Raw genomic sequence first — 12,916 nt, forward strand, 5'->3', positions numbered from 1 at the left:
GAGGAGAGAGCCTTAGCCCTGACCTGTGCCCTCCCTCCCTTCCCACCAAGATCCCCTCATTCTGCTTATAGTTCCTTTTCTCCTCCCACCTTCATCACTGGGTACCATTCCCTGAATTTAGACCAACCTGGTGGTAGGAATACTGACCACACCGGAGCAATTCAGAGAAGCAGGCAGTGGGCAAAATTCAGAGCAGGACTGGGAAGAACTCCTCATCCTGGCCTGAAAATGTGAACCCTCACACCCCAATTTCCTCCGGACACAAAGACTCCCCATCATTTGGGCAGGAAACCACTGAAACCTCTGGTGAGACCCTGATAAGAGAACTGAGTCATGCACCCCCCCACTGAATATCATAAAAGGAGGCAGTGGGAAGAGCCTGACTAGAGGCAGAAGGCTTGAGTTCCAATCGAATCTCTGACAATTATCCGTGACCTTGAACATGTCACCTCTTTGGGCAGTCTATGTTTTCTCAGGTGCAAAATGAGGTTGGACTAAAGACTAAACAGCCTGAGGTCCCTTTCAGCTCTTCATTTATAATCCTATAATGGGAAGAGGGAAGGGGAATGCAACCCTGAGGAGAGGGTCTCTTAAAGATCATTATGCCGGAAAGCTATTTCCAATCATCCTTCCCCATCTAGTACCACCCCTTTCTCTCCCCTCCCCCTTTGAGGGAATCCCCCTCCCTCAAGACATTCCAGAGTCACATTCCAGAGGAGTTGGGCAATTGGGGGGGGGGGGGAAGGGGAGGTATCACAACCCAGCAAGGAATGGAATGTGTGTGTGCGCTTGAGGGGAGGTGGGAAGTGGGGTACACAATGTACAGGCAGAGCAGTGAAAGACAGGGAGAAAAAGAGGGTGAGAGAGGGAGATAAAAACAGAGAGAGAGAGACTGAGGGAAAGAGAGGGGAGATCGTGTGTATATGTGAAAGGCAGAGACACGGGAGAGACAGAGAAAGGCAGAGATAGATGAAGACTGTTAGAAAGTGTAGACAGAACTGGGGGAGTTATGCTTAGTGTCTGTTACCAAATTTGGCCTCTGAGTCTTAACCACGAGGAGGAGGGGGAGCCTGTGGGTTAGATGCTGACACATCCGGCCTCAGGCTGTGGGAGGCTCATTTAGGACTGGACTGGGCAACTGAGAAGACTAGGCCAAATCAATCTAGCTCCTCTCCACACTTCTGTCACTCCCCTTATACATGACTTGGCCTTTTCCCATATGTGTGTATGATACCCTTCTCTCCTATATAGAGCCCCTTTCCCATACACCTAATTTTCATTGAATATACAGTCCTTAACCAATAGACTTTTCCATATAGCACTCCCTCCCCTAGTCTTCTACACACTGCTCCTACCCCCATTCAGTCAAGTATCTACTATATATAAGTTAATGGGCTAAATACGACTGAATATACAAAGATGAATATGGTAGGGCCCTTGCCCTCAAGGAGCTTAAACTCTAGTAGGGGAGTGAGATAACTCCATAAATAATTCAAATACAAGATAGGATATAAAATTGAAAGAAGAGTAATCTAAGTAAGTGCTGGGAAGGTTCAGAGGAGAGAGAGAAAGAACATATCTGGCTGGGGGCAGATGGAAGTATTTCCATAACATAGTATAATAAAAAAAGATGACAACATGAAACTGCAAATTTATAATGTACCCCTTGCTTATTCCTTTCATTGGGGGTACATATAAGGTAAAGACTGAAAGGAGCAAAGCTGGAATTTAAAGTACCTATAAAAGAATAGCAGGAGATTAATGATAACAGGGAAATGTTTAGAGAGAAGTGACTATATATGAAGATGATTTAAGGATTACATATGGAAATTAAAAGGAAAAACCAAGGGCTAGATTACTGATGGACTTGAATGCAAGACTGAATATGGACTTTATATTATACGTAACAGGGAACTCAATCAGGGTTTTTAAGTAGTAGAATGACACAATTAATTAATGCTATGACTGGGAAGACTGCTCTGAGGATGGTGTGCAGGATGGATTAGAGGGAAGGAGTTGCTGGAGGAAAGGAGACCAGCTGGGAGATTACTTTGACCTTGGATAATGGTAGTTGGAATGGGAAGGAAAGAATTAATGAGAAATACTGTAAGGAGGTAGGATCAAGAGGATTTGATGGGGGAGGGGCAAGGGAAGAATCAATGATAACCCTAAGTTTTTGAGTCCCGGTGACTATAAAAATAGTGCTACTCCTTAGAAAATTTGGTAAAAAAGAATTCAGAGAAGCTGATTTAGTGGGAAAGATGAGTTCAGCTTTGCACTCAGACTGTGGGGTAGCTGCATAGATACACCCAACAGACTTGACTGAGAGGTTCAAGTTTTCTCCTTGAAAACGCACCAGCCTCCTCCTACATAGACATAATTTGCTTTCCCCTCCCCCCTCTTCTCCTCACAAAGCTGAGGGCCCAAGAGGCCTTGGACTACCCAGCTCACTCTCTTAAGGGTTAGAAAAAGCCAAGCTGGGTATGATCTGAGGCCAGAGGCTGGAGTGATACTGAAGGGTATAATGTAGTAAGTGGCTGGATCGGTCCTGGAGTCAGATTAGAGGAGTCAGTAGGTGGCTTGCCAAGGATAGAAATGATATCAGGGTATATATAGTCAACTCCTTGGCCAAGCTCGGGGTGAGATCAGGGTGGGGTCAGTGGCCGGGCCAAGCTCAGGGGAAGACCTGGGTGGGGTCAGTGGCCAGGCTGGGGATGTGATCAGCAGAGACCAGCTTCCTTCTCAGGCCTCATTTCCCCTTTTCTTGTTGGGGAGGGAGGAGGAAGATCTGTGACTGGACCAGGGAACTGGAAGAAGTTCAGAACTGGGGAGATGCCAAATTGAAAGAGTAGGGGAGTTTAGAACATGTCCTGGGTTGAGGGACTCAGCAGATGGTAAGGGACCCAGGGGGAAGTTAAGTTGGTGGGAATTTTTGTTTAAAAAAAAAAAAAGCAAAAAAAAATAGACAAACATACATGGGGGGGGGGGGGGTGGTCAAGGAGGATGTGGAAAAGCAGGAAGTCATAATCTCCCACCCTCTTGCCTTGTCAGGCCCAAGGGAGGGGGATGGGAACTAAGTGACTAAGGAATGAGGGAAACATGGGGTTGAGTTTTCTGGGCACCAAGCCATTCTTCTCAAATCTACCTCATTTTTTTATTACCTCAGGGCTGACCAACCTACTCCCCACCCCATATACAAATTGGTAATACTTTTCCAAATAAGAAGGCAATGATTCCTTGCCCTTTCCATGTCATCAAATACTTCCTATTCTATCCCTCACACCACCTGGGAAGCACTGAAACCACTGGAGTCTTTGGGTATGGAACGGCCTTTCGATAGAATCTGAAACCTTGTTAGTGTGGACACTAAGCTAGAAACTAGACTTGAGAGTCTGGAGCACTAGTTCTCCACTCAAAGGGGACTATGATGTTCTGACAACTACAAAGGAAAAGAGGAGGAATGGTCTAAATTAGGGAAATTAAGCTCAGCTCATGATTGAGTCACTGCTGTAGGCCATAAATCTTGAACCCAATCAACCCATGATTCTTCAAACTGACCTTGATCCTAACCTTATGTAAATTATAAGCCTGAATTCAGAATTTAATCCCTGAACTTCAACACTGATCCTGATCTGATCATTGACTCTATCCCACCCTGACTCTTAAGCCTAAAATTGACTTTTGACATTTAATTCTACCCTCCTCCAAATAGCTAACCATCTTTCTGATTCCTAACCATTTACATCTAATGTTAACCCATGACTAACCAAAACATTCAACCCCATTCCTGAACCCTAATGCTGACTCTGAAGAAAATCACCGACCTTTAACTCTCATCTCCTGAACATTAATGACTTCAAACACTGACCCTAAGTGGAAGAATCATTATTTAGTAGATATAATTCCTAATGGCCTACCAATGATTCCTGAACCAATCATGTTATACTAACATTGATCCTTAACCCTTATCCCATCCTTGGAGGATTCCAATCTTTGGATGCCTGACCAAGCATAAAATACTATTTGGCATTTAATGTTTTTTCCTTTTCAGTCTTTAGACTTTACTCTGTGAACTGTACCACCCAGCTAGCCTGGCCTCCTTGCGGTTCCTTTAACAGGGAACGTGTGTCTGGTTTCCTTGCCTTTTCACTGGCCGTTTCCCAAATGTGGAATGCTCTGTCTGCTTACCTCCAACTCTTGTTTCCTTTGTTTTCTTCAAAATTCAGCTCAAACACCACTTTTTGGAGTAGATCTTTCCAGATTCTCCTGGCTGCTAGTGCTCTCCCTCCTCAGATATCCCTCCACTGACTCTATAGCTTCTTTATATACTTATTTACATGAAACTTCCTCCTTAGAATGTAAGCTCCTTGAGGGCAGGAAGTAGATTTTTCTTTTTCATTTCTTTGTATTTTCATTACTTAGCACAATGCCTGGCACATAGCAAATACTTAATAAATGCTTGTTGACTGATTGTTGGCTGGCTGACCTCTAACAGACCCCAAATGCTATTCCTAACACTTGAAGTCTAAACTGATTCTTGGAAGATAAACCCATCTTTAATGCTGACCCCAAACTCAAATGCTACCCCTGACTCATTTGATTCCTGACTGGCCCTTTCCAATTCTAAACCTATGATTCTACAGTCCCCAACACTGATCCATAAACTAATGCTGACTCTTTATCCAACCTATGAACTCTGAAGCGATCCCATATTAATATGTAACTTGTCCTCTGTATTCTAACTGATCTAAAAAACAAAAATCCTGAGTGTAAAGCCTATTTGTCATAATCCTAAATCTTATCCAGGTTTTCCTGATTTCCTTCAAGCCTCAGATAAAATCCCACCTGCCAAAAGCTGTTCCTTCTTAATGCTAAGTGCCTTTACTCTGAGATTATCTTCCATCTACTCTGTGCATTATTTTGCACGTATATAGATGTTTGCATGCCCTCTCCTCTATTGTACTGTGAGCTCCTTTCTGGCAGGGTCCATGTTTTTGCCTTTGTTTATTTCCCCAGTGCTTATCACAGTGCCTGGTAAATAATAAGTGCTTAAATACTTGTTGACCAATACCCACTGTAATAAATAATAGCACTTTACAACTATCTCATTTTATACTCATAACTCTGAGAGATAAGTGCTAATATCAATTTAGTTCTCAAAGATAATCTGGCTTCAAATTCCAGCCCTAATTAGCTCTTTAACTTTCCCCAGAATGTGTGGCACACCTGATCCTAAAAGCTCTGAATCTACCCAGCAAATGCCATACCCACACACACCATCCAGACTCCACCAGGACCTTCCCATCTACGTCCTACTAAATCTGCCCCTAGAGCCAAGTCCCACCCATGCCGGCACACCTAACCCTATCCTAACTACACAGCCTAATCCCATCCATCATCTCTGCCTACCTGCCCTCACAGCCTAGTGCCACCCCATTCCTGACCCCCAACCTCATAATTTAGTTCCACCTATCCCTGTTCCCACTCATCCTTGCCCATCTAACCCCATGGTTTGGTCCCACCATCCCTGAACCCTAATCTCCTCCGTAGCCTAGCCTCACCCACCGCTGTTCCCTCAGTCCCGTAGTTTCGTCCCACCTGGTCCCAGTCAGCCTTGCCCCGCTTCCCCATAGCCCAGTCCCACTCATCCCTGCGTTCAGCGCCCCCCAGCATCCTGGGTACCACAACTCCACCCACCAAGCAGCTGGGCAGGCAGGATGGACACACCCGGACACTGACCTCTCGGACCAAGGAGGGAGCCAGCGGCAGCGCCCACCCTGACTCCCCTCCTTGCACCCAGCTCCAGCCCCCCGGTCCAATGCTGCGCCCTCTGCTTGCCCCCTGCCTTTCCTTCTCATCCCCCCTTCAGCCCCCCCTCCCCACCCCCGCGCCGCGGGCCTGGCCCCCTCCCCCGGATCCAGTCTCCTCCCCTCCCCCCCGTCCGGCCCTGCCCCTTCCCGCCGCCGTCCCGTCCTTCCTGGTCCCGCCCCGCGCTCTGCGCCGCCTCAGCCCTACCTGGGCCGCCCGAGGACCTCTCGCTCGGCGGCCCGCCCTCCAGGTCACTCACTCGTTCGCTCTCCGGGTTCCCGGGTCCGGGGTCCGGCCTCGCCCTCCCGCCGACTGACGAACTCTCCGCTACTTCCGTCCCCGGAGCGCGTCCCCCCCCACCCGTGGGCGGCGCCCTGGGCCCGCCCCTCTACGGCCCTGGTTGCTGCAGGAAGCTGCTCTGGCCCCCGCTCTCTATGCCTGGGAGCCGGCCCGGAGACCTGTGCAACTTCCCCTGCAGCGAGAGGGTTGCGCTGGGGGCGCATGCGTGGGGCGTGGGCCCTCGACTCCGTTACTGGGCGCAGCCTAGCGGACCCGAGGCGCCCTCTGCTTCATCTCATTTTTAAGTCGGGCTAGTCTGGCGGTGGGGGTGGGGCCCAGGAGCCCCGCCCGAGGGGAAGAGGAAATTTACCGAGCCCACAGCTTGGCTATTTCTGTAGCCAGTCTCCAGTGTTTTAGATTGACTTCCCAGCCTTGGGAACCCGCGGAGAGGCCAGGACGCGGAGTCCGGGAGACAGAAGGAGACCCACCTGTTTCCCTGAGATTTCCCCGCCTGACCAAGCCTCTCTCCCTGCGCTCCGCCCGCCTGCCCTCCCGGAGCGGCTGCGTTTATATAGCTCAGTTCTGTCTGCATTGCATGTGTCATGTGTGAGTCGTGAGTCTGCCCACCAGACTCAGGAGTTCCCCCTTCTGCCCTCCTCCCCAGGGTAGGGCCCCTGCCTGAAGCAGAGGAGATGTTGTTCTATGATGCTTGGTCTAGGGTGGTCGCTCATTCCATTCGAGTAGACTTCTGAAAGTTAGAGACACACATGGACAGAGGGATACCGTCAGGAAGTCATAGATTGTGTGTGTGTGATAGAGAGAGACGGGGGCTCTTAGCATTGTGCAAAGAGCATGAGTGGGTGGTAATAAGTACAATGAATAGGTTGTCACGTACACCATACGTAAATAATTTAAATGAAAGCAACACTGAAAAGTAGATGAACTCCGATTAAGCCTCAGGGACTACGGAACACTTCCTACTAGTAGAGAGATGTGGAACTACAGGTGTTGGAACATTTCGTACGCAGTCAGATCTCTATGTTGGGGTTGTGTTATTTTCCCCTGTGTTCAACTGGGGAGGGAGGCTGTCAGGAAATGAAAGCCATCAATAAAACCTAAACGAGCAAAAAAAAAAAAAAGAAGTATTGCGTGTGCGCAGAAGGGATAGCAATCGACTTAAGGAACGGAAAGCCTAATTCCAAGGCTTGGCGATCTGTGACTGCAGTCTGGGTGCTGCGCTACATCCGGGCAGGGAGTGGGGAACTACATTTCCCAGCATGCTGTTGCTCACTAGCTGACGTCATTCTTGTGGTGTTGGAAGGGTGAAGCTGGGTCGGGGAGAGGCTACCTGGGCTGGAGAGAGACGGCACGGGTGGGAGTGGAACCCCAAATTTGGCCAGTTCGCTTAGAGGTGGAAGATAGCGGACGAGGGGTGGAGTTGGAAACCTGGCAGAGGTTGGTGTGGGGGCCGAGGAGGCGGAGAAGTGACGATTACAGCCATCCAGGGTAGGTTGGAGGGCGTGCCTGTGCTCTCGGCTTTGTGGGGCGGGGGAGGGTATTGGGGTTGGGCTGGCCCAGGCCTTCTGTTCCCTGTGCACATAGTAAGTGCCCAATTTGAATGTTTATTGACTGACAGCCAGCAGCCCCTCTTTTCCCTTTCACCTCCAAACCTTTGGCTCGGGGGAGGAGGCAGCGTCCCAGGGGGGGGGGGGGGGAGGGGGGAGGATGAGGACCAGGATGGGGATGATGATTCCTTCCCCTTCTAGATGTCCACCGTGGAGGCTACCCTTGACCCAGGTGACAAAGACTTGCTGGATTTCCTGAAGGAGGAAGGGGGAGATCTGTGGGAAATACTTGGGGAGGGGCAAGAGGTCCAGCAGGATGATGGGATGCTGCCTCCTGAGGTGAGTAGGGACTGGGCCAGGCATAGTCTTGGTGTTTGGGTGGGGTGGTGATGCTATAAATTGAGGGGAGAGAGGCTGAGGGAAAGTTGGGACAGGTAGCTGGGAGAAAAGGGGCAAGCTCTGGTTCTAAAAACGAAGTGACTGGTATAGGTGCTGAATGAATGGGAAGCAGAAAAATTCTTGATGTCTCTGCTGGGACCCCCCACCTCACCATCCTCCCCAAGTCCTTCTAGCTACAGCTTCATTCACACTGATCACACTTACTCCATGAATTGGAATGCACAGGCTTCTTCCCAAGATGATGTCTACATTGACCTGGGTAAGTTTAGGGCTAGCAGACACTGAGGTAAGCTCAGAAAGGGGAATTATGTATGAGGGTAGGTAGTGACTGGGAAGGCAGTAAAAGGATTCTGAGGGAGGGACATGGGAAGGGCAATGAAACCAGGAGCCCAGGGTTCTTGACTCAGATTATCTTTCTCCTGCAGATGATAGGGTTCTCAGAGATGTGGCTGAAGAATCAAGGGCCTCCTTGCAAATGGAAGAAATGACGCTTAAGGTATTTGGATGAGTGGCGAACTATAGGGGGAGATGATCAGCACTAATAATTGCAGGGTGCTTTATCAACCCCACACTTCTCTCTCCTCAAGCTACAGATGTCTTTTCAATTTACATATTTCTTGGTCTGTTCCTCCCTGTCACATGTCCTTTTCCTGTTTTCTGTAGCATGAGTTTCCTCAGTTGATATTGACAGAAGAAGAGAAAAGGCTGCTAGAGAAAGAAGGGTTGACCCTTCCTGAAACACTCCCCCTTACTAAGGTAAGATTCCTTCATGGCCCAGGGGAGCATGGTATCATGTTTGATAGCATTTGATGGTGGGCATAAAAGGCGTGCTTTTCAAGTTTGTGGGCAACAAACATGGGAGGGATAGCTAATATTCTGGATGTCAGAATCACATTTTAAAATAACTCAGCAAACAGAAACAATGTACCCAAGCTAATATGATTAAACTTAGAAATGGTAACTCTAAGTAAGTTCAAGAGAACAATTGCACAAATATAGGGAAGGGGGGTGATGTTACTTACCAATTGCTGTAAAAAAGACTTCGTGGTTTTAGCTGATTGCAAACTCAGTATGAAGCAGCACTGTTATATGGTTCCCCCAAAAAGCTAAGAAATTCTGGCCAGTATTAATAAAAGTATAGTATCCCCTAAAAGGGGCCATAGATAGTGACTGGAGCATAAGAAACACTTTATAAAATGCTTGTTGACGAGTAGGCCTACTGTAGTATTTGCTGCTAAACTGAATCTAAAAGTGATGATCAGTATATATGAATGATTAAATAAGTGCTGGAGATAGAAATAGAATCCCTGCTCTCAAGGAATTCACCTTTTGAATAGAGGAGACATGTATGGAAGGTTTCAGCTGCTAGTCAGATGGAAAAATCCCATGGTTGGCATGAGTCATTATGGGTTCATTAAGAATATCATGCCAGACTAGACTCATTTCCTTTGATGGGTAGATCAGAGTAATGATTTGGACAGATTAGATTTCAGCATGGCATATAGTAGTCCTTTATTGGGGACATTGGACCAGACATGATAGTATTGATAGGTGCATTTGGAATGAACTCAGCATGGAGAGAAACCTTTAGTGGAGTGCTAGGATCCTCTCTCCTTGGCCCTGTTTTGTTCAATGTTGTGAAGGCACAGACGACATCCTGACAAAATTTTCAGTTGATTAAGGGAGGGATAGCTGATATTATTAGCAGGGGTCCAGTCTCTAGATCAATAACCTAAATAGTTTCAGCAGGCTGGAACAATAGGCCTAATTTAAGATGATGAAATTTAATAGAAATCTAAGTGTAGTTATACTTGGGTTAAAAAAAATCAACCTCATGAGTCTGGGAGAGATATAAAATAGTAATTTATGTAAAAAGGACCTGGGTGTTTTAGCAAGCTCAATGTAAGTCAAAAGTGTGATGTCATTAAAAAAAAAAGCTAGTAGGGGCAGCCAGGTAGCACGGCGAGTAAGAGCATCGGCTCCAGTGTTGAGAAGACCTGGATCAAATCCAGGCTCAGACACTCAGCACCGCACCCAGAAATAACTGGCCGTGTAACCTTGAGCAAGTTACTTAACCCCGATTGCTTTAAAAAAAAAAAGCTAGTGATCCAAAGTTGAGTCCCAAAGTCCTCTTGCCCTGGTCAGGGCACTTTTGGAAGACATTATCTTCAGATGTAAGAACCATAGTTTAGGAAGGACATTGAGAAGCTGGTGAGTATAAATAGATAACAATTTGTCTTCATACATTTGGACAATCATGAGCTGGAAGGATTCCTTTTGCTCTTGGTCCCAGGCAAAAGAATGAAACCAATAGATGATGTTTATCAGACTTTGATTTGATATGTTAAGAACTTTCTAATGGTATATTGTCCACAAGTGGAATATGCTGCCTTGAGTCAGTATGTCCCTTATAGCCGGAAGCCTTCAGACAAAGGTTGGATGACAAATTTATTAGGACTGTGGCAGAGAAAATTTGTGCTTCAGGTAGGGGCTTAACTAGATGATGTAGAACAGGGGGTGGGGAATGCTCAGCCTTGAGGCCATATGTAGCCCCCTAGGTCCTCAAGTATAGCCCTTTGAATCCAAATATCACAAAACAAGTCTCCTTGATAAAAATATTTGTTTTGTAAAACTTGGGACTCCATTAAAAGGTGGCACTCAAACACCTAAAAGGCCACATGTGGCCCTTGAGGTCACAGTTTCCCCACCCTGATCTAAACCCTTCCTACTCTAGGCTCTATGGAATATTATGTTCAGTTCTGGACACCATATTTTAAAGACATGAATGGGTACAAAATCAATATGGTGAGTGACATGGAAACCATGTCATAAGAGAACATTTAAAGGGGCTTATAGTCTGGAAATGAAGTTTGATTATTTTAAGATATCTGAAGATATCTCAGAAGAACAGTTCTTCATGTCCTATGTAGTCCTAAAGCCAGAACTGAGACAAATAGATAGAAATTAAAGGAGGCAGAGTTTTTTACATTGTTAGATTCTTGGCTCAATGACAGTTGAAGGACAATCTTGAGGTAGAGTTTTTTTTTAAACACTAGACAAAGTGTAGAGCAGAAGTTCAGACGACTGTCTCTTAGGGGTTGAGTTAAGTTAAGTCATATCTAAATTACTTTTCAAGGGGGCAGCCAGGTAGCACAGCGAGTAAGAGCACCGGCTCCAGTGTTGAAAAGACCTGGAGATCGAATCCCGGGCTCAGACACTTAGCACCCACCCAGAAACACCTGGCCGTGTAACCTCAAGCAAGTTACTTAACCCCAATTGCTTAGGGGCGGCCAGGTGGCTCAGCGAGTAAGAGCACCGGCTCCAGTGTTGCGATGACCTGGATCAAATCTGGTCTCAGATACTCAGTACCACACCCAGAAATAACTGGCCGTGTAACCTTGAGCAAGTTACTTAACCCCTATTGCTTAAAATAAATAAATAAATAACTTTTCAAGTCCAAAATTCTATTACTGATGGCTTCCCTCCTTTGTCCACTCTCCGACCCAGGCAGAAGAGCGAGCCTTGAAACAAGTTCGGAGGAAGATTCGGAACAAACAGTCAGCTCAAGAAAGTAGAAGGAAGAAGAAAGTGTATGTGGGAGGACTAGAAAGTAGGTATGTTAGGGGCTGGGGAAAGGAGGGAGGAGAATGCTGCAGGAAGAGGGTGGCTGGGGAGGGGATGTCTTAGAAAAGGGGGATGTGACTGGGGACATGCTATTTCCATGGTTGTTCCAGGGTGTTGGCTTGCACAGCCCAGAACCTGGAGTTACAGAAGAAAGTCCAGCACTTGGAGAAGCAGAATTTGTAAGTAACCACAGAACAACTGGTGCCTCGGTTGCCATATCCTCTTGGACTAGTGTCATCCTCACATCCTTCACCCCAATTTCATTTTTCTTTGGGGGTGTATGTGCATGTAAATTCTCTCTTCTATCTTCTTTCAGGTCCCTTTTGGATCAGCTAAAGAAGTTCCAGGCTTTGGTAGCTGAAATGACAACCAAACCTACTAGCAATAGCACCTGTATTGTGGTAAGATATAAAGCACTCTGACCCTATTTCCCCTACCTTTCAATACCACCCCTAAGGCAGGGTGGGATGAGATAGGGGACAACACTAAGTATTCCTCCTTATCACCAAATCTTCCCCAAATCCCTAGGTCCTGCTCTTCTCCTTCTGCCTCCTCCTCTTTCCTGCCATGTATCCCTCTGAGATCCGGGGCTGCCAGCCAGCAGCTGTCAGTAAGTGGGGCCAAGGAAAGTTATGGGGTGGGGAGTACTGGCTGTATGGTCCTGGTGGTTTGGATTATGGTTCCTGGGCTGTCCCTTACACTCATTACTCTTTGTGGCTGTCTTCTCACAGTACTGTCCCGTCAGATCCGCTCCCTTCCCAGCAATAATCACTCTCTTCTGGAGTCTTCTGCTTGGCCGACAGAGGAGAAATCAGAGGTCACCCTAAATCCATCAGAAGATGTAACTTCTCTAGCCCGAGACAATTCTTCCTCTGATCCTCTTGCTGGAACAAGTGATGAACAGATTTTGAGGCCAACAGCCCCAACACATTCTACTCTTCTGTCTTCAGAGTCCACAGAGAAGAAGGCCTGGGTCCCTACTACACCCCCTATTGTTCTTCAAGAACGGCACTCCAATGAGATGTGATGTAGGGGCAGGAGTTAAGATGTTGGACAGACTGAGTTGGGGGTAGAAAACGCCCCATGTATCAGGGAAGCATTGAACAGACAAAAGTTAAATGGCTTGTTAAATATACATACTATCTCTTTATACCTTGGGGGCCCCAGATTATAAATAGGAATAAAGATGATGCATCTGAGGCTGGCCCTCCCAGAATGGAGAATTCACATTACACTCTTAC

At 47.0% G+C, this 12,916-nt stretch overlaps 2 protein-coding genes across 8 annotated transcripts in view; one reads left to right on the forward strand and one right to left on the reverse strand.

Annotated features, from left to right (window-relative positions):
• The window catches only part of TLN1 (talin 1), a 39,553-nt gene extending 32,328 nt beyond the window's left edge, over positions 1–7,225 (reverse strand). For 3 of the 7 annotated variants that reach the window (XM_069089068.1, XM_069089106.1, XM_069089060.1), the window contains exon 1: positions 6,068–7,224. The gene's annotated coding sequence lies outside the window, so the exon portion shown is untranslated. Of the gene's footprint in view, positions 1–5,739; positions 5,869–6,015 lie in introns of those variants that run through there. The other 4 variants (XM_069089088.1, XM_069089078.1, XM_069089096.1 and 1 more) reach the window with 3 other exon arrangements.
• A 133-nt stretch (positions 7,226–7,358) lies between these two features.
• CREB3 (cAMP responsive element binding protein 3) lies at positions 7,359–12,913 on the forward strand. The gene is made up of 10 exons (XM_069089140.1): positions 7,359–7,593; positions 7,854–7,991; positions 8,142–8,310; positions 8,477–8,547; positions 8,715–8,807; positions 11,559–11,665; positions 11,786–11,854; positions 11,992–12,076; positions 12,204–12,285; positions 12,407–12,913. The coding sequence occupies exons 2-10, from the start codon at positions 7,854–7,856 to the stop codon at positions 12,700–12,702; spliced, it is 1,110 nt and encodes a 369-aa protein (XP_068945241.1). The 5' UTR covers positions 7,359–7,593; the 3' UTR covers positions 12,703–12,913.
• Positions 12,914–12,916: the final 3 nt, after the last annotated feature.

Source organism: Petaurus breviceps, unplaced genomic scaffold (genome assembly GCF_028583685.1).
Source record: "Petaurus breviceps papuanus isolate PSGF00001 unplaced genomic scaffold, PetGlider_PUasm1.0 120, whole genome shotgun sequence".
Classification (NCBI taxonomy): domain Eukaryota; kingdom Metazoa; phylum Chordata; class Mammalia; order Diprotodontia; family Petauridae; genus Petaurus; species Petaurus breviceps.